Source organism: Caloenas nicobarica, chromosome 14, assembly GCF_036013445.1.
Source record: "Caloenas nicobarica isolate bCalNic1 chromosome 14, bCalNic1.hap1, whole genome shotgun sequence".
Classification (NCBI taxonomy): domain Eukaryota; kingdom Metazoa; phylum Chordata; class Aves; order Columbiformes; family Columbidae; genus Caloenas; species Caloenas nicobarica.
In genome coordinates, this window is record NC_088258.1 from 8,796,523 (window position 1) to 8,816,561 (window position 20,039).

General features: G+C 46.3%; 2 protein-coding genes across 4 annotated transcripts in view; one reads left to right on the forward strand and one right to left on the reverse strand.

Annotated features, from left to right (window-relative positions):
• Positions 1-542, forward strand: part of IFT140 (intraflagellar transport 140) — a 70,127-nt gene extending 69,585 nt beyond the window's left edge. For both annotated transcript variants that reach the window (XM_065644478.1, XM_065644479.1), the window contains exon 30: positions 200-542. In XM_065644478.1, the coding sequence (XP_065500550.1) occupies positions 200-403 (204 nt within the window). In that variant the 3' untranslated portion in view covers positions 404-542. The remainder of the gene's footprint in view (positions 1-199) is intronic.
• On the reverse strand, positions 476-18,888 carry TELO2 (telomere maintenance 2). 2 transcript variants are annotated; one of them, XM_065644481.1, is made up of 20 exons: positions 18,588-18,888; positions 17,853-18,130; positions 16,872-16,940; positions 16,069-16,216; positions 15,569-15,671; positions 14,731-14,799; positions 13,538-13,679; positions 12,144-12,280; positions 11,297-11,385; positions 10,154-10,258; positions 9,503-9,588; positions 9,124-9,215; positions 8,252-8,368; positions 8,010-8,081; positions 7,293-7,463; positions 6,494-6,585; positions 5,564-5,663; positions 5,093-5,157; positions 4,370-4,485; positions 476-1,643 (listed from the first exon to the last, which is right to left on the reverse strand). In XM_065644481.1, the coding sequence occupies exons 1-20, from the start codon at positions 18,869-18,871 to the stop codon at positions 1,540-1,542; spliced, it is 2,439 nt and encodes an 812-aa protein (XP_065500553.1). In that variant the 5' UTR covers positions 18,872-18,888; the 3' UTR covers positions 476-1,539. The 2 variants fall into 2 exon arrangements, with proteins under 2 accessions (XP_065500553.1, XP_065500552.1); XM_065644480.1 differs by having other exon boundaries at positions 10,154-10,261.
• Between the last annotated feature and the right edge of the window lie 1,151 nt (positions 18,889-20,039).

Consider the following 20,039-nt stretch of genomic DNA (forward strand, 5'->3'; position numbering starts at 1 on the left):
GAAAAGGCAGAATTGACACAAGGTGCTATGAAAGATCATGATGTTAGCAAAGGCTACAACTCCTGGCCAAGCGTTAGCAGCCTGCAGCATGGAGCTCCTGTCAGGAGCTCAGCCGTCAGGCACGGTGGATGCTTTTTGCCATTTTGCTGGCGCTCATGTAAGCAGTTGACTCCCCATAAGAGAAATCTCTGTGCTTCAGGCTTACCGGTATCTGGAAGAGATGCAGAAAAGAATTCCAGCCACGAACCTGAGCTACTACGTGCCGCAGCAGACCATCGAGGCAGTTCACCGAGGAGCTGGTGTTCCCCTCAGCCGAACCCTGGTTCCGGAGCAAATTTGCCACAGTGGTGCGGAGAACAAGGAGGTGGAAGAAGAAGTGGCTGACGAAGTGGAGGACCTTTGACAACTTACACTTACCAACCACAAAGCTGACTTTAATACACGGTCATTTATTCTGTCCTCATTAGGGGTCAATCAACACACTGCTGCAATGAGGATTTTTGGTTATTACCAATAAATTTATTTTTTCTGCTTGACTACAAGCAACAGTACTGAAGTTAATATATTATCTCAAACACTACATATAAAAATTCACATGTATATCCTGTTATTAAGGTGATTTTAGTATTTTAATAAATTTGAGGGGGAAAAACACCCAACAAGAACTGCGTATTGTAACTTCAGGCCTTTTGCTCACCTTTAAGTCTGACTCTGCCTCACAAAGGTGCATTTATGAAGTCACTCTCATACCTTTCATACCAACCAGCTCCTCTGCTTAGGGTGATTTTATTTTTTTTTCCTATTTTGTGAATTGCTTCAAAACTTGAGGTGAACACGAAGTTTTAAAATTGCATGCTTTCAGGGAAGAAGTGGGGGGTAGATTTTAAGGCCAAAAATCTGGATGTTAGTTACCCTTTAATAGAAATTTATTTCTGTACTGAGATTGTACAAAAAGGATTTCTGCTTTGTTCCCTCCTGACTGCAGCACAGCTCTAGCTCAATCACATTTTCAGAAAGTCAGCGTAGCTGTTCGGTTCTTACATCTCGTCAGCAGTGTCATTCTCTACCCCATGCAACCCTTTCCAACAGCAGCCCAAGAACTATTCCACCAAACACTGACACAGGCACTTCTGTCATGGGCACATCCTAGAGGCAGGCCTGGGAGCTAAGTGGCCCTCTCTAGCCCTCCTGTTTTTCTGACAAGAAGTCCGCTATGAAATCTTCCCTGTATTTTTAGCAGAGTGCTCAAATCTGCCCAGGTTATAAATAGCCGGGGGTGGGGGCTGGGGAGGCGTGGGGAGGACGGCAGCGCTCGCCTACCTTCCTGCATCTGTACACCCCGTACCGGATAGCGATAGCTCACTCAATTGGCCGCCACTACAAAGTCCAGATGTCAAGTCAGGTTCGCTGGCTCACAGCTCTGCGCCCTCCCCCCTGCTTCCTCTTCTCCAGCCAGGTGACCACTGAGGAGGCCCCAGCGGTGCCGACACATCCAGCTGGCGAGAGTGTGAGGTAAAGGTCATGTCTTTCACCCTTCAGCTAGGACAGCACAGGTTCGAGTTTCTTTTTCAGGTTCTCCATTAGTAGCAAGTTCTGCAGCGCCAGCTTCCTGCAGTCCCCATCTGGATCTTTCTCCACCACATCTGTAAAAGAAGCAGCCACTGTTAGTTGGGAAATGGGAAAAACTGCTCTTCACTTAACACTTCTCTGCTGTTTCACTGACCATCACAGAACAGCACTAAAAGCAACAGGCAAGTGCAACTAAGCCTGGGCTGGACATCTGCACTTGCAGGAATTACATTAGACCAGAAGGCAAGGACACGCAAACTTGATCATCTCAAGCTGAATGAGTTTAGCTGAGCCCTGACTGTCGCATGTGGTAACGCTCAGTTCATTCCTGTAGCAGAAACAAATAGCTAGGTTGAAACACGACAGAAATCCTGACCTTGCATTCCACGGGATAACCTCCGTTCCAGAATTTATAATTGTGCCCTTGAGCATCACCTTTCTACAGCCGATGTACTAGCATGAATGCAGTTTGCAATTAGAAATCCACTTACTCAAAAGCCCAAAGTCTCCATTCAGCCAATTCCTGCAATCTAAACAGATGTCCAGTGCTCCCTCCTGAATTCTGCAGTGACACTGCCCTTCAAATGGGGGACAGAAAGAGGCAGACCCCAAGCTTCACCACATTCTCTGTTCTGAGGTCAGTCTTATAATAAACTAGTAGTTCTTTCACACTTTATGCAGCATGTAACGGAGAGCATGAAGCTGTTTCTGGCAGCTGTTATTTCAGGGCTCCTTAATGGGCCTGCAAAGTAGAAACGCAGGATGTCTGAGCAGGGGGAGCCTGGAAGAGCAGCGGATCCGTGTGAGGATATCCTGTACGCACAAGCAGTGTGCTCCGAGCCCGGCGCTGTCAGCCCAAACACATGACTCACTCCGATGGAGTGGGGCTATTTATAACCCCAGCAAGAGCTTCAGCGTGGTGTTTCCATACTCCACAGAAAGCAAAAAGGGGGAGGCTACAAGACGGAGTGGTACAAGCTCAAAAGGTAAGAGACTGATGTCGGCGCTGTTTCTAATTGCCATGAGTGTGGACCTTGAACTCCTGCTACTGAAAGGGAGACACAGGGCACCAGAGTATCATTCAAGTCCTTACATGCAACAAACTTACCTATGACACAGCTCTGCAGCACTTGCAAGGGGTGGGGAATTCCCTCAAAGACAGCTGCTGAGGAATCGAAGGAACCGTTTCCTAGAAATGTTTAGGTGTTCCCTCGCTCCCCTGGGAAGGATTGGACTACTCCATAGTAGGTCCAGCACGGCATTAATGGCAATGATGGACAAGTACAAGGTGGATCCAGCCCCTCTCCCCAGCTGAGATGTCCCAAAGCATCCACTAAGTGGACAGGACCGTGACAGTGACTGAAGTAGTTTCCTACACCACACTGCAAACACTTTCTAACGGGGAACAGTTCTAGTTACAGCCCAAAGGCTGAAGGGCTGGAACAGGCAGTCATATTCACATGATGAACCGCAGGAATCTGTGTAGGCTATGATTTAATAACAAACTGGAGCAGATCTGTAGATTTCTACTAAATACTTAATGGATAACGTTTTCTAGCCCACTGTTCCTCATCATGCTTTAATCATCGCAGGAGAAATGTAGATGCTTTAAGCTGAAACCCAAAGTGGTGACTTCTCCTGGCCATCAGGCACAGTAGCAGGCGGCGTGCATGTGTGACGCCTTGTCATTTTTCCCAGCCGCAGCAGCAGATCTAATACATGACACCTCTTGCAAATCTTGTTTGGAAGAGTCATGAAGCGACAGCAAGTCCACTAGCTCAAAACCACGATTCAGTCACAAAAATTGGCCTGTAGGGACTGACTTCACCCGCTGGAGCAGCAGGGAGGAGCCTGGTGCTCCCTGTGAGAGCTGCTTCACCAACAATCTTACAACTAATAGCAAAGGCGCAGCACAAGGAGCTGTTGTTCTTTCAGGAAGCAGCTCTACAAGGATGCACAAGTTTTAAATTGCACTTAAATCACATCTGACCAGATATGGAGTTGACCTGTATTCTTTATGGTTTCTGACTGGCTTCTAGAACAACTGCCCCTTCTGCACTACACACACAACTGGGATCTTATCCTGCTCTCATTCCCACCAGGCTCTACCATGCATTTTTCATGCAAAACCACTATGTGTAAAGAGATGGCCATTACACTACCTACAGGCATTAAAAGATGCTACTAGCTCTGTCATCCTCCTCCTTCCAAAAATAACTGATCAAAAACAGGTTACGCAGACCCTCATGCTGAAAATACATTTGTAACATTCCTGGAAAGGCTTTACTTGGCAATAGCAGTGTTAACTGCAGAGACCAGCAGATTCCTCAGAGCATACCATGTCATGGGAAAAGTAAAGCTTTTGGCCCCACAAGGCAGCTCTCTTCCTTTTAAAGGGCACAGAGCTCCACAGCCTGTGAGGATCAGAGGCCGCTGTGTCACCGTTGCTTCCTGCCTGCTCCCCGCGGGAAGCCAACTCACCAAGAGTGAGAACGGTGAAGGAACCAACCCAGGCATCGCATGGGGTCCACTCAGAACACGGAGGTGAGGACAGTCACACTTCGAAATGCCATATGTGGCTCTCAGCTTATGCTTTAGTTACCTCAGTAATACGCCTATACAGCACACAGTGTGGTCTGGTATTTGCCCTAAGCTTACAGGCAAGCAATAAATATGTTTAGCATGCAAATCTCTGGTGCACAACACTAGGACATCACTGGTATCATCACAATTAAAGAGAAGCTGCACAAAGACTGCACCCCTAACCAGAAAACCACTGGTGTACACCACCACAGCTTACCTCCCAGCCAGGACTGAGTCTCCAAAAGCTCTTCTGTCATGTCTTCCAGAAGGTGCTGTGCAGGGACACTGAGGAGCAGGGAGGAGATACAGGACAAGAGACCCTGGCGCACATACCTGTTGGAGAAAGAATTAACTGAGTAGAGCCTGCAGCTTCATGCTCTACCTTGATTTCCTCAAATGTTTGTGACTGTGATGGCTTTTGCCATATTCGTACTGATAGAAGAGGAAATCGTGCACCAGCTGGCAGGATGCTCACAGACACAGCCCCTGCCATGCTGTGGGGCAGGGAGTCCAGCATAATTCAGAGTCCTGGACAAGCCTGAGATCAAAACAGAAACTGGATGTTTACAGCACTTTGGCTACATCTCTTAATTTCTTTCCAGGGTTGAATGCTGAAATTGAGTCTAAAGTTTTCTGAGCTCCCTGACTAAGCATAGATAAAACTATCACATGGATAGCTGATTAAATTTGTCATGTTTCTCTATGTAATGACTGTACCTCCACACTAGAAGACACCAGCCAAGCTCCTATGTTGGTCTGACATCAAAACAATTCCTTCGTTACCTATTCTTGCAATACTCAGTCATAGGAACACAAGGCTGGAGGAGAGCATAGAGTTAATGGACAAAGTCATTAACATCCTCGGCCAGGTGCTAGTCTTGGACACAGACAAACCACAGGTCGCAGCTGATCTTTAAAAACAAAAGCAACTACAACTCACGAGTCAGTGTGGAAACGCAGAGCCCAAACAAACTCCAGCAGTGCCTTTCCCATTGCAGTAACTGCCTGCAAAACAGAATTATGACAGAAACACTAAATACCTCGACATTCACACCACCCTACAGAACTGGACCTTGAGATACACTGTTGTGAACATCACGGTTACAATTAACTTTATTTTACAGATGATGAAACTTAAGCAGTAAAGTGAAATGATGTGCCCAGCCTCACAAAGAAATTGAGAATTCTTCTGCCAGAAGCAGGAAAAGATTGTGCAGGGGTGTCTGAATCCCATGTCTCCTTTCTGACCATTTTTTCTCAGCCCTTTTCATAACTCCTTAGCACACGTGACTCAAACTTGCTGCCAGTCTAAGTGTAGCAGGCCCCAGAGCACTGCGGTGTTGCACAAAACACCTCTGAGCTCTCAGCGGGAAGTCTCCTGCTCCCTGCCAGCTCCCACAGCCTTTCTTACCACGGTGTTGACAGCCAAGTACATCAGGACTGCTAACGTGTGGACCAGTCTTCCAAGGACAAAGTGATCTTCCCCCAGAAGATCAAATGTTGTCAAAGGCCTGCAAGTGTAAGATACACAGTTGTGTAGCAGTGAGAAGGCTGATCGGTGCATCCTTAGAACAGTCGGGGTGGTTATGCAGGGCAAGCTGTTCCCCACAAGCCTGAATCCCTATGACAACAGTCGTTATACAGTTATTCCCAGTTTAACACAGGCTGTTTGCTCCCGGACCACTAACATCCTCTACTCTAACAGCAGGTATCACTTACTCTACCAACAGGCTTTCCCTAGAAAGAAGTGTCTGCAAACAATGGCACCACTGCCGTACTAGAAACAAACCATTAAGACCAGTATTAGAACAATCTTGATTCTCATGGAATTGATTACTCAGCCTCTCTTAGGTAAGCAAAGAATTGATTGACAACAGACTGTGTCCTGTGTCCCATAACGTGGCCACAAGGACCAGTCCAGGTGACAGGCCCAAACCTGAGACAGGGTTAACTTGTTAACAGGGTTAACTTCAGTTCAAGGCTGCAGTCTTGAGTTCTGCGGTTCTCTGTGAACCTCCCCAGGTGGAGAGTCAGCCAAGACAACTGGTTTGGTACTGCCAAAATCATCCGCCTGCATACCTGCCAACAGTTTATTCTTCATAATGTATCTTCACTTCTGCAGGGTCTGACACACTCCTGCCCAAAAATGCTTCACAGGAGAAGTCCAAGAGACCACAAAAATCCCTCTTGTCTACGCTTTATGCAGGAGCCAGGCAGCAGTGTGGTGTCACCGGACTCCCACACAGCTCTGGGCTTCAGCCTGCTGCTCTGGGGCGAGCGGGACAAGCAGAGGTTCACGCTGGCAGCTACCATGCGCACACCCCGAGGGGCTCACACTCACCTGTCAAAGTGCTGAATCAATGGGAAAAAGAAGTGCCCAGCAACAGAACTGAACTCATTCGGGCTGGAAGCCAGTTCCCCTTGAGACGGACCCTGTCCAAGAGGAAAATGAAGACTAGACACAAGACACATCATCTGAACCTTGCACTTCACTGGACACTGTCAAGACCATGGGTGCCCTGCAGCGATCCCGCTGTCAGCCACTGCTTGCTTGTATGCCTATGGCTACTAGTTTCCAGGCTGGAAGGCTCACTTCCCACTTCAGATCCTCTCACACATCTAAATATTTCAGCACAATATAGCTCAGTGCTGCTGGGTTAGATATAAGAAACAGGAACATGCGAGGGATAAAGGAGTTTTGGAAAGTGAGTTCTCCAGGACAAACCAGAGGGGAGTTCTGGGAGCTATGAAACTGGCATCAATTTATCTCCCTGAAAAGCAGGAAGGCTGAGACAGTCCAGTCCAGGGACAGCTGGCCTGATGGAGGAGGCTCTGAGATCCGCGAGGTGCAGTAACAGCTCCCTGCAGCGGCCAGACAAGCTCAGAACAAGCACAGAACAGCAGCGACTACCCCTCAACGCAAAGCAAGGAAATCAAGGTTTATTTTCCACACCCTGCCAGGAGAGGACTATGGGAGTTGGTACTCTGCACCAAAGATTCAGCCAAATACGAAGATTAATTTATATTTTAAGTTACACAGTCTTTCCTTTGGATTGGGTATTTTTCTCTTTCTGGATAGAACTACAGCAACCTCTGTTTTTGCTGGATTTGGCATTAGTTTGTTTCTGCCCTGGCCTCACCGTAGCAAATCTCCTAGTCTTGCTTTTGATCCTTTCATCAACAATTCTCCTCCAGTCCTTGGAGCTGTCACTTCCAGGAAGAAGCTGGATACAAGGCTTTTGGGCACCCGAATGCTTGGTCTTCCCAAGGGATTTGGGATAGGACAGTTCCCGAGCTGCCAAAACCAATACCTAGATGAAAGAGGGAGGTTCTGTTAAAAAGGGCTAATCCCTCTATGAGGAAACAATAACAGAGTTATCCGCACCCAAACTGACAGGAACAGCAAGGCAGAAACGCACAGCAGGTTCAGAATGAAGAACAGCAACAACCAATCGGCTCTGAGGTACCGACCAAGCGCTTGGTCACTCATCCCAGAAACAGAACAGCGGCTCCTTCTTCAGACACAGTAAGTGAAATGGTGTAGGAGGAGCCAGAGGCAGATCGCTGCCTTTCAGAAAGTGGAGATATAAGACTGACGACATTAGGGAACAGTGGCTTCTCCTACGCAAATGTCCATCATAAGTTTTGCATTCTGTGGGGAGGGATGGCTGTATAACTGGAGTGTAGCAGGGCTACAAACAAGAGGGGAATGCCAGGCACAAATGCTAATAGAAGACATTCCCATGCCTCTGCCTGCTCCTATGAGGAATAAAAGGTAACACCGCTACATCTCAGGGAAACAGTAGTGGTACAACAAAGACACAAGGAAAGCGAGAAGTGAAGAGAAGAGCACTTACATCGAGAATGTCCATGCGCTGACGAAGACTGTAGTTCAGAGAGTAGAACTGGGAGGTCAAGTACTTTGCTACCTGTACAGAAAAATCAATGTGCAATGAACATAGACCCAGGCTGGAAACAGCCTTCCCATCAATCTAAAATTCTCCATTTCAGGAGAAGTTCTGCTTCCTGTCAGGTTAACAAGAAGCCTCCAAGAGAAGGGAAGAGACATAGTGTGCAAATAGGGGAAAGAAGAACTCACAGGTATTGGATCTGTGGTTAAAACAGCTACTTGAGCTCTCTGACGGAGCTCCACAAAGCCTTCAATGCAGGTCTTCTCCTCCAGATGCAATAGTATTTTTGCCAGCTCCACACTAACCTGCTCAAAATATAAAAAAAAGGAACCAAATCCCTGCAGGTGTTTTCTTTCTCACAGGATTTACACACCAGTTCTAATGTTTAAGCAAACACAATGAGGGTACGGAATACAGGCAACGTGTCTGTTACTTAGGAGGGAGAGAAAACACATTAAGCTAAATGCCATCAAGACAGATTTCTCAAAACACTGAACAACCCCCTGTGCTGATTTCTCTGTCCACACTCACTTTGGCTTTTTGGACAATTGGTGGCATCATGATGTAGGAGGACTTGTCCCTATAACTAATAAGGGGCACAGTAACATCCCCAAAGCCCATCCAGCTCAGTAACAGGTCTGATGAGCAGCAGCAGGTTGCACATTGTTTACCAGACTACACCCCTACAATTGGTCTATGGAATTCGTGGTTGCTCTGTAAACTGCATTTCCAATGTTGATTTCTGCCCGGCAGAAAGCACAGCGCTTCCTCATATTTCTGGCAGGCTCGACTTGCAATGCATTTCATCTTCAGTGCTGGAGATGCTGAATGCCATACTGTTGCCAGCACCTTTGCCTGCTTCTTTGTTTCTTTGTGCTCTGCAGCCCCACCTCCAAACCAACTATTTCCTTCTATTTTCCTTCCCAAGCTGAAAGCAGGTACTAATGCAGGTACCCCTTAGCCTGGCCTCCTGCTCTGTTGGCACGTTTGGTCTCCTCACAAGGGCAAAGGCACAATCCTGTATTACAGCCCACTGGTAACTTAGCTCATACTACTTCACCTCTCTTGTTGCTGCAGGATTCTTTCGAACCAAACTCTCAAGGGCCTTGACTGTAGCTTCCCATTTGTCCACATCTTCAGATCCTGTCAGGACTGAATGCAATCAAAAGACAAACAATAGCTATTCACAAAATGGTTGTGCTTGGTTACACACCCCCAACTTTCTTCTGCCACTAGTTTGTCCTGTTATAGGCAGATATCACTGACCTAGCACACACCTGGCATCAAGAACTAAACTGAAATTACTCAGAAACACTTGAGCCCAGATTACTGAAATCCTACAGCTTCTTTAAATCAGCTCTGAAAAAATAAACCTACACCAAGATGACCCACCCAAAATCAGTAAGAAACAGATAAAGACTCAGCCTCAAATCTCCTACCTTCAATACAGTCTCGGATATACACAGGAGCCTTAGTCTTTAGTTCTTTATCTTCTGACATGTCATAAGGGATGAGGTCATCATCACTGCACAAGAAATAAAGGCAGGAGTTACTCTGTGGGGTACAGACGTTCTTCCTCTCCCCAGCTATCCACACAAAAGTGAAAAAACCAGCACATAGATTATTGTAACATCTTCACCCTTGCACCGTCCAGAAGCGCTGTTGCAGCCTGGCCTGAAAGGGCTCCTGAGGAACCGCTACAAATTACTCTGCAGCTCAGTGCAAGAGCGGTTTTGTGACCAGGAGTCAGGTGACCGAGAGACCAGAAGCTGATTCTTGGGATTTCTTTATATATTGGTAAAGTGACAGAACAAGGCAGGTCCACTGTTAAAATGCGGGGGTATATCCATAAGTCCAAGAAACTTAGATAAGCCAAATGGAGTAAATGGTTCCATTGAATCACTGACTAACCTACTTGCATGCAATCTCCTACACAAAGTCCTACTCTGCTGCGTGCCACTCAGCTGAACAAGGTCAGAAAGCACAAGATTTGCCAAGAAATGCAGCTACAGATAGCTCCCTTCTCCTGACATCTGCTCTTAAGAACCTGCCATTTGTTTTCCATTTCCTACCAGTTTCTTGCCTCATACCTGTCAAGCTCAGCATCCGACTCCTCAACTGGCGTAACAGGGGCCGCTGTATGTGATTTGTCACTTTCCAATACCAACGGCAGTGCAGCATCTGCTTTCTCATTCCTGCTGTGAGCAACAACAAGGATTAAAACCAATAAAGGAACAGTCCTTACCCACTAGCAAGAAACTACCCAGACCATCAACCCTTGCTGCCTAAGCAGAACAGCAGGTAATTATTTCTGCTGCAGCTTCCCACCAAGCTTGGCCTACACAAGGAACAAAGTCCTGGGAAAGAGAATGGGGCGAGGGCAGAAGAGACGCAGAATCTCTTAACAGAAAAGCAATGGGCAACAAAACTTGGGCTGGCTAATTTGCTGTGTTCCCCCGCACTAACTTGCACCTAGGACTGCTAAGCAAAGACTCATCTGTGATAACTGGACCACAGTGGCCTGTCCCATGTTTGAAGCTGTGAACAAAACCAAACAAATGGGAAAGAAACATCTTTAATGATTAATAGTGGGATGAATTCAATAACGGATAATTTTTTTTGTGCCGTTGTACCTATTTCTGTGGACGCTGGAATTGTCCTTTCATCTCTCTGCTTCTCAAATGCTGTCCCAAACAGCTGTCTACACTGACTATGCCCCTAAAATGGGAGCAATAACCCTCTGTATTTCACTGTAGTGCTGGTCAGCTTCATTTGCTAATAATATGAAATGCTTTCTTCATCTGCTGATAAAACTTAAGTGCTTCACAGAACCTCAGCAGATGCTGCAGAAGTCAAGAGCACCAAAGAACCAGTTTTTAGACTAACAGGTATGCTGGATTTTTGTCATGGACTAATAGGCTGCGGCATATGGCCCAAATGCCAGATTTCCCTGATGTGAAGAGAAAAGGCCCGTTTGATTCTACCCAGGGACACATAAGACCTGGGAGCACAGTTTTACCACGTGCAGCTATCAAACAAGCAATTTAATACATACTGCCACTTGAATTATGAATTTAGCATAACTACACTGCATTGTAAGAGTAAAGTGCATGATAATGCTTAAGAATATATAAGACCACTTGAATACTGTATACAGTTCTAGTGTGTAACTCAAAAATGGTACAGAGAAGGGCAAAAAGATGGCATAGAAATGAATAGTAGCAATATCTTACTCATCATCTGGAAGGCTGGGGACAACACAGAATGGTGGAGTCTGCACCAGAAGGGACTTCAGTTCTCTTGCTTCATCATCTTCCTCATACTAGGCATTCAGAATAACAGTTACTCAACTCTATTTGATAGCAAATCTGCCCAGCATTCAACATTTGATCCTTCTGCTATGTGCAAAAGACTGAGTCATGAGCACATGAACCCATACAAATCCATGTGTTTCAATCGCTGTGTTGCCAGCAGTAATGTAAATGCTGTAAAGTGATCTGCGCCATATGTAATCTTTGTCCCTATATTTAATAGTAGCACCTGATCCAACCTTGCCTGAATGTTATTTACAATCTTCAAAACATTTAATAAATGGCAATGTGACATGAGGGATGATGCAGTTTTAAAGAACCAATGTGATCTAATCACATAATTCTTACAAACTTTACTGGAAACAGCAGAGCATAATCCTCATGTCAACCTGGAAAATCTCAACTAAGAGCAGCTGTTCCCACCATGTCAGGGACTGAATGTTCACAGTGGTTTAGGTTTGAAGTTCCCTCTCAACTTCCACGTGATTCTGATTCCCTTGTGCAATATGATAATCCTCTAGTAGTCCTTTATTATCACCAGTGTACCCTCAACTTTGTCAGCAGATTACACTTAAGGTCACTCTCAGCCAGCTGGCTAATTTCTGTAATTGTTTTTTTATAAACAGATGTCCTCTCTGAAAGCATTGCTGCCTCTCCTTATTTCCCGACAAGTGTTAGAACTTGCTATAATGCCCTGGATCATCTAGTTTAAAGCTTTTATTTCCTCTGAGCCCTGTAAACTAGACATAAATTTCGTTATAACCTTCACCTGAAACTTCAGGACAGGCCCATCAGTGTTTATTTTTGAACTAATGCTCTCTGCCACAATCATTCCCAGGCGCCGTATTTGTGGCAGGCTGCTGTCCAAGTGGCATTTCACACCCTCCATCATGCTCGTGAGAAGCTCTGAAACAAACCAAACAAACAGTGCATGAAACAATGACAGAGACAAATATCCATCTTTATGCTGGTTCCCTGAGAGGGCATCTTTAGCCATTCGCCACTCAATAATGGGTAGAAAAACAGGAAGGGCTCATGCAACTGTGACTTCTCTTTCTGCAGTGGCAGTATTGCTCTTTGGCACCGACAAACTCACACTTTTTCATGGGGTACAAAACATTACAATATATTCTAAATTTGGAATATTACAGTTTTCACTGAAACAAAAAAGGATGGTAAGTCAAGTAAATCTTAAGTGGCTTTGAAGAGCTCTAAAAACAAGCTGAAGTGAAATGTCATGTTTTGAGGAAATTACAAATTCTGACCAGTAAAACAGTCACGGAGGAAGAAATTTCCCTCACCACCTAGGCCAGCTGAAAGGGGCAGGTAACACTGGTATTTCTGAGCCCAGAGAATGATGGCTGCCAGCTTTACCAGGCAGGCTTACTGCGTTAAGACTGACCTCCTTCAGCTCAGAAAAGCTTATCTTGGCAACGGCTGTCAGATAAAAAACAGATTATAAAACTACAGTACTGTTAGTAAAAAACAGGTCACTGATTCACCTAAACAAGTAATTCTATAGTAGAATGAAATCAATGGACAGGTCTTGTCAGTTAACCTTCTTGCCCCTCAAAGCCACACACATGGAAGTAACTCTAGACATTGGAGAGAATATTTTTTATTGCAATAGAAACAGAAATTTTAGACCAAGAACCCTCTGTATGAATGCAAAATAGGACGTCTTTGCCAGTAACTTGCTATCCCTACTCACCTAGTACTGAGGGGAGCAGAATGACGCAGAGGAACGCACATTGGATAGTCAGAGTCCAATCAAACAGCTATTTATCCTTGGTGTACTGTCCCCTCTGGAGTCTCACTTGTGCTCCAACTGTGAGCCTATAAATTGCAAATCACACCATTCCTCTAACCAGTCCCAGGGGCAATCCTGGTTTTCCTGTGACAAAACTTAAGGGCTCCCAAACCACTGTTCAGGTAAGAACCTTAGTTCAAAGACATACTTCTCCAATTTTATAATTTAAAGCTATGCACTTGGAATTGTACCATACCAGTGCTAAAGAAAAAGAGGATTCCAGGAGGCTACCCCATTTGCCAAGATGAAATGGGAGAATTTTGTTTGTCCATAGATCAAAACAAGATGTTTTTCTACTCACAGTCTGACCTTCTGTTAAACAAATTAATCTCCTGCTTCTCCCACCACCTCACCTTGTCTGCAGCTCTCGATTTCGGGCTCCTTCAGGTGGGAGAGGCAGATGAGGATGGCCTTGCTAATATACAGCTGCTGCTCCGGTGGGGAGTGTTTCACAGCACTGCTGCTGCCCCAGGTCTCCAACAGTTCTTGCAGCACCTGAATCAGAGAACTCAAGTCGGCTTGAAATGGATCTTTTCTTTTTGAAATGTACCTTCATACAGTATATTGTATATTCTGATGGCCCTCTGGTCTCCATGCTTCCCAGTGCACTCTACACTCCCTACGAGTGAAGCTAACTTTGTGTTTCAGGGCCCAAAACGTACTGTGTTTGACCAGCTGAGAACGCCACACCCCCTTTGTTTAATATATTGCTAATTTTTATTTTATTTGAAAGTGATAAATATGTTTATTTCTCATAAATATTATACACAAAGCAATACATATTATTGTCAAAAACCAATATGCTATTATATGGTTTTATATATTTTTGGTCAAATTGTATATAGCTGCCAGTACTTCCAAATAATTTCAGAGCATGTAACCAGCGGAAAAAAAACCCCACAAAAAACAATAGGAAAAACCAAACAAATAAACAAAAAACTCAAACAAACAAACCCCAAACCAAAAAAACCACCACACACACACACCCCCCCCTGCCTCCCCCTCAAAAAAACAACACGACAAAGCGGTAGAGATTTCCAGAGATACAAATTCCCTAGAAGTTCCATCACACTGCTGACTCGAACAGGGAAAATATCTGAAAATATCTGCATTCACACTGAGGAGAAGGTAGATGAGAGAAATTCCAAAGCATCAACCATTTGGCACACGTACAGTTTTCAACCAACGTCACCACTTGCTGCCATCTGCCCAGCCACACAAACGGGGGACGACAGAGGAAGCTGAGAGGGATGGAGGACACAGAACATCTGTTGGAATCTAAGCCTCATTAATTTTGCTACTTGGAAGACAACTTAGCAATTAAATATGAAAAACTAATGCCAGCAGCACCAAAGTCTTTGATTGGTATATATAATTTACTTGTGATATGGCAGGGCTTCCCTCACCCTCAGGAACAGTAACAAAAGTGTCTCAGAGAAGTACCAAAACTGTGCACCCCACAGACACACACACACACACACACACAGTCACACAATAGCATTTTTTTTTTATCAGATATGTCACCAACAGCGTTACTTAACGGTACCTTGGTCAGTAAGGGACGCCGAAGGCCATCCAGGGCCAGGTAGCCAAGGAGGTTCTGCAGTACTGCAGTCTGCAATGAAAACCGTGAGTCCTGCTTTAACTGGGCACAAAGTTGTCACCCAATGACAAGTGTGCATTTCTACTATGTTAAGCTTTTCATTTTGACAACATTCAGAGACAGAAAATTAAGCAAATTTTTAAAAACCCAACCAAACACACAAGCAGTTGCTGATGAAATACATGGAAAACCAGGACAGGAATACAGTATAGTATTTTTATCATCAAAACCAGATCAGCACAGTCTCAGGCAAACATGGAACACAAAGTCTAGAGAACATCCCTTGCAACACCACCACAAGCCACGGAACACTTCCTAACACCTTGTGACAAACTTAGGTGCACAGGGAAAAAAAAAATCCCCAGTTCTTGTCTCATCTCTTCAATCTAATTCTTATCCCTGAGGGTGGGTCATGGCTTCTTCAGTCTCTTCTCTCAGATTCTAAATTAACTAGACGTCTACAGCTCCCCAGAACACTGAAATTATGTGCAAATAACCACTTGGTCCCAGAAAAATAGAGTACAGTAATTCTGCTAATTGCCATCAACCCCGAGAGAGCACATGAATCCCATGATTTCAAAGTAACCATTTACCACTCCTGTTCATCACGTTCAGTTAAGGGGATGTAAGTGAAAAGCTGTACAGCTCAGGTACATGTGGAGAGACTTAAGGCTGATTTCAGCATATAGAGTTAAATCAAAGACCTGGAGTTCAGCTAAAAAACACACTGGCACTTGGAAAAGAGGAGCTCCTACACCGCTGTTCAATGCAGAGTCCTTACCGTGTGGCAATACTGCAAGAGCAGCAGCTTCTGTGTCACCACAAACTGAGCTTTCTTGTTTTTCACAACCAGGTTTCCCAGCAACCTAGACAAGACATCTGCCCTAGCAAGACAGGTCAATAGCAAAATATTAGGAATCTGTGAAATTATTGTCATGCTGCTACTAATCAGAGGAAATTCTATGAGCAGGTATTTGCAACAAAGTCTCTGAAACAACTCTAAACGTTTGGAATGAGTCAGTAATTGCAAAGACTCTTTTCACTCATTTTTTTCACTGCATGCCACAACACCGATCTTTAAGGAATAGTGCAGGTTCTACCTGAGAGGGAGCAATCAGCTACTCCATCCCTAGAGTCTCTCAGGAAATGGCACTGTAAGCAACTGCCTACACACACACACACACACACACACATCAGCATCCTTCAGAAACCAATTCTGCAAGTATTTGTGAAAAACCTCCAGCCTTTCCTCTGGATCAGGGAGAAAAGCAGAGTTCTTACCCGGGTGTTCTCTGCACAAAGCCAAGGACCACGGCTTCCATCCAGCGGTCTGGCACACATTCAACCAGTCGCCAGCATATTCTTTGCCAGATACAGTCTGACTTGGTGAGATCCATTAGGCGGGGTACCAAAACACCCAGAATTTCTTCTGAAGTGGAAGAGAAAACAGGTAAATACACCAGAACTGGTGCAATCGTACTCAAGGTCAGCCTGCGAATTTCAAGATCCTTACAAGATGAAGAAATACAACGTACAGTTTGCAGTTCTTAATTGTTCCTGTGGTAAGAACTAAGGAACTTGCAAGTATTCCTCATCACGGCAAACAGCTAGAAAATCTCTCTTCTTCCCCAGCCCTGTAACTACTTCTGAATTCAGTGGCTTCAAGGTCCTAAGTGAAGCCAGACTGAAGGTGACTCATATGAGAGGGTTATTACTCACGGGCAGTGATTTATACTGGTATTTACAAGGCACTTTTAGGCCACTGGATGAAAGGCACTAGAAAAATATTTAATAGTTATGCCCCAAACGGCAGGATGAGCAGGCTAATAACCTCATCAGTTTTTGAGAGGACAGATCACATTCACACGAGCTGATAGAAAAGCATCAATATCTGTCGGATACATAGTTGAGCAGCCTCAGAAAACAGCGAGCAGCCTGTACAGCCCAGCTCACAAAACGCCCAAAGTATTAACTCATCAGTCTCCCACTCCCTCTGTGGATCATCATCATCACAATCATCCTTCCATACTAATACAGTAAAACCAACTTTCCCCGGCCGCAAAATGGTATTGTAAACCACTCACTTTGTCTCCCATGAACACATGCCTTCCCCAGGACATGCGAAACAAAAGAGATTGAGCAATCCAAGCCACCTGGGATAAAACAGACACAAGCTTAACAAGAGCATCACCAGCATCCTCCAAACAACCTTCAAAAGGAGCAGCATACACAAGTACCGAAGCCTGAAAACACAGATTAACTTCTTCTCTTCAAGCATCATCTCTTCCTCCCTCCACCACATGCCTTAAGGCACAAAACGGCACCCAGTATTATTTATACACAGTGAGAGTTAAGAGACTGAAGTAGTTCAGTCCCACTTTAATACAATGGTAACAAAGCCATTGGTTCATTCAGTACCATTTAAATCTTCCATACAATTACATCAGCACAGACCAAATGACCACGATTAAGCTCTGCCAACAGAAGACGCTATTTAACAGCTTTCAGTGGGATTTCAAAATCATAGAATCATTTCAGTTGGAAGACACCATCAGGATCATCAAGTCCAACCATACCCTAACTCTAGCACTAAACCATGTCCCTAAGAACCTTGTCTAAACACCTTTAAAACCCCTTCAAGGATGATGACTCCACCACTGTCCTGGGCAGCCTGTTCCAATGCCTGACAACCCTTTCCATGAAGATTTTTTTCCGAATATCCAATCTAAACCTCCCCTAGCGCAACTTGAGGCCATTTCCTCTTGTCCTATCACTTGTTACTTGGGAGAAGAGACCAACAGCCTCCATGCTACAACCTCCTTTCAGGTAGTTGTAGGGAGCGAGGTCTCCCTTCAGCCTCCTTTTCTCGAGACTAAAATGTTTCAGGCATCTTTCTCATTCCTGGTATCTTATGCTTTTAAGCACAACAAACTTCAGCATGAAGACTGAACGTGAGGCTCTGCAATGCCCATTCTCTGTATTTCAAGCACCAGCCAAGGGGGTCCACGCACAAAACACTTCTTCAGAAGAGCCATCTCAATAGCACAGTCCTCCTGCAATCTTACCTCTTAGGGAATCAGAGATCTTCTGCAGCACCTGGATGATCGCACCACCCAAGAGAGGAAAGTAGTTCTGTGGGAAGAACACTGGTGGGTTTTTCCCCTGGAGTTTGTTGCTCACATGATCAGGCAAACACACGACCTTACTGAGCAGGGCCTCCTGCAGCTCAGGCGAGCCGGCCTGTGCCTGCTGCTGGCACACGTCCCACATCAGAGCCGAAATCCGCCCCTCCTGCAGGAACTGCTCCAGCACCTCGGCAGCCTCGCTCGGATGAAAGCTGGGACTGGAAGAAAGTGACTGGAATAAGCCTCTGCCCCTTTTTGCTGGTAAAAAGAGATGTGCATGCTACTGTTCTTCTGTTGAGCTCTCATCACTGTAACACCGCTGCTCAATCACGTAGAACTTTAACCAAAATCAAAGCAAAATCAAAGCAATTTTAATTTATTTGTATCTCTACAGTTTCCTCAGCTCAAGAGGTTTCGGGATATTCAACAAGCACAACTGAAGACATCTGCGCCCTCTGTGGGAGACCCCAGCGCTGTGCGTGGGCTGAGGAACCAAGGGGGCAGCGCGGGGCTCCCCGGGCTCCCCCCGACCCCCATCCCCCTGCACGGCCACAGGCCGCCCGCGACGAGCTCTGAGAACGGGCCCCTGCCAGCTCTCCGGGCCGCCGCGCCGGGTGACACCCGCCCCCGCCCTCCTCCCACCGGGGAGCAGCCCCGGAGCCCGGCCGGACTGACCCCGGGGACGCGAGGGCTTCCAACAGCACGCAGAGCCCGAGGCCGGGCGGCCCCTCCAGGAAGCAGCGCTGCCACACGCCCTCGGGCCGCGCCGCGCGGGGCGCCCGGGCCAGGCTGCGCAGGAGGGCGCCGAAGAGCGCCCGCTCCCTCTCGCCGAGGGCGGCCGAGCCCCCCGCCGCCGCCAGAGCGGCCCGCAGCGCGCCCAGCGCCGCCGCCGCCGCCCCCCGCTCCAGCGCCGCCGCGGCCTCCCGCAGGGCGGGCTCCAGCCCCGCCGCCGCCGCCATGGCGCTGAGGGGAGCGCGGCCGCGGACCCGCTTCCGCCTGCCCGCGGCGGCAGCCAATCAGCGGCGCCTACGGGCGCGACGTTCTGGAAAAGCACCGCCCACGCCGGTCTTAAAGAGACAGGTGCCCTCGGCTGGGTGCGGGGGTTACAAACCACCCCAGGGCCACTTGAGCACCCGGCAAACGGGTCGTGTGGAGCAGAAGCAACTCCCATAATGCAAGTGCAGTGAGCTGAAGCACTGGGGCACCCCTTCCGTGCTCGCACCACTCCTGCCATATGGGAAAAGTTTCTCTTCACAGCTACCAGTCACCGCTGACAGGCTGGTGCACCCACTGCTCCCTGGTACCTGGAGCATCACCTGAGCAGGATGGTACAAACTACACAATCTAAGGAGTTCTGAGCACAGATAGATGGCAGAAAGCACCTGAAATTACCTCATCCTAAGTATGGCCAGAGTGGAAACGTACTGACTGAAGTCAAGGATCTCACAACCCTGCAGTGATCCCAGAGTGAGACCCCTGAGCTCTCCTGGATCACAGCATCTCCTCTGAGCTGGGACACCCTTCAGAGACATCTCGCAACAAACAGACATCGCAAAGCTGTGGGCAAGGACAGATTTCTTGAGTCTCAACAAATCGCGCCCTGGGAAATGCAAATGCAGTAAAGCGAGTTATTTATTTAACTCGAGAGGGAAATTTTGGCCATAGGCACATACATATGCACAAAGCTATAGGTTAGTCTGTGCAAATATATTAAAATATTCATGGACTAATGCACACAAGTATTTGTGTGTTTACAGATTTGTATGTAGGCTTTTAATCATATACCTGTGTGTGTCTATATGTGATTTAACCCCTCTTTTCTAAGTACAGTGTGACCCTTGACATCATCAAATCTGCAATTAAGTCACTGTTATAATCACAACAAATCCCATTGAATTGCTTTAAATCAATTTGCTAACCAGCTGCTGATTGAGCATTATTAGAAATAATATATTAAACTTGTGACCTACCTTAATAAATCCTAAATTGCTACTAAATCAAAACAGTGTTAACATTCCATTCTGTGACACAGGGTAAGCCCCCTGGCAGCTCTGGCTCTGCTGGCCCCACTGCGCGATGGGGCAGTGCTGGTTTTACTGTAAAAGCGCCCAGAAAAGGCAGCTGCCA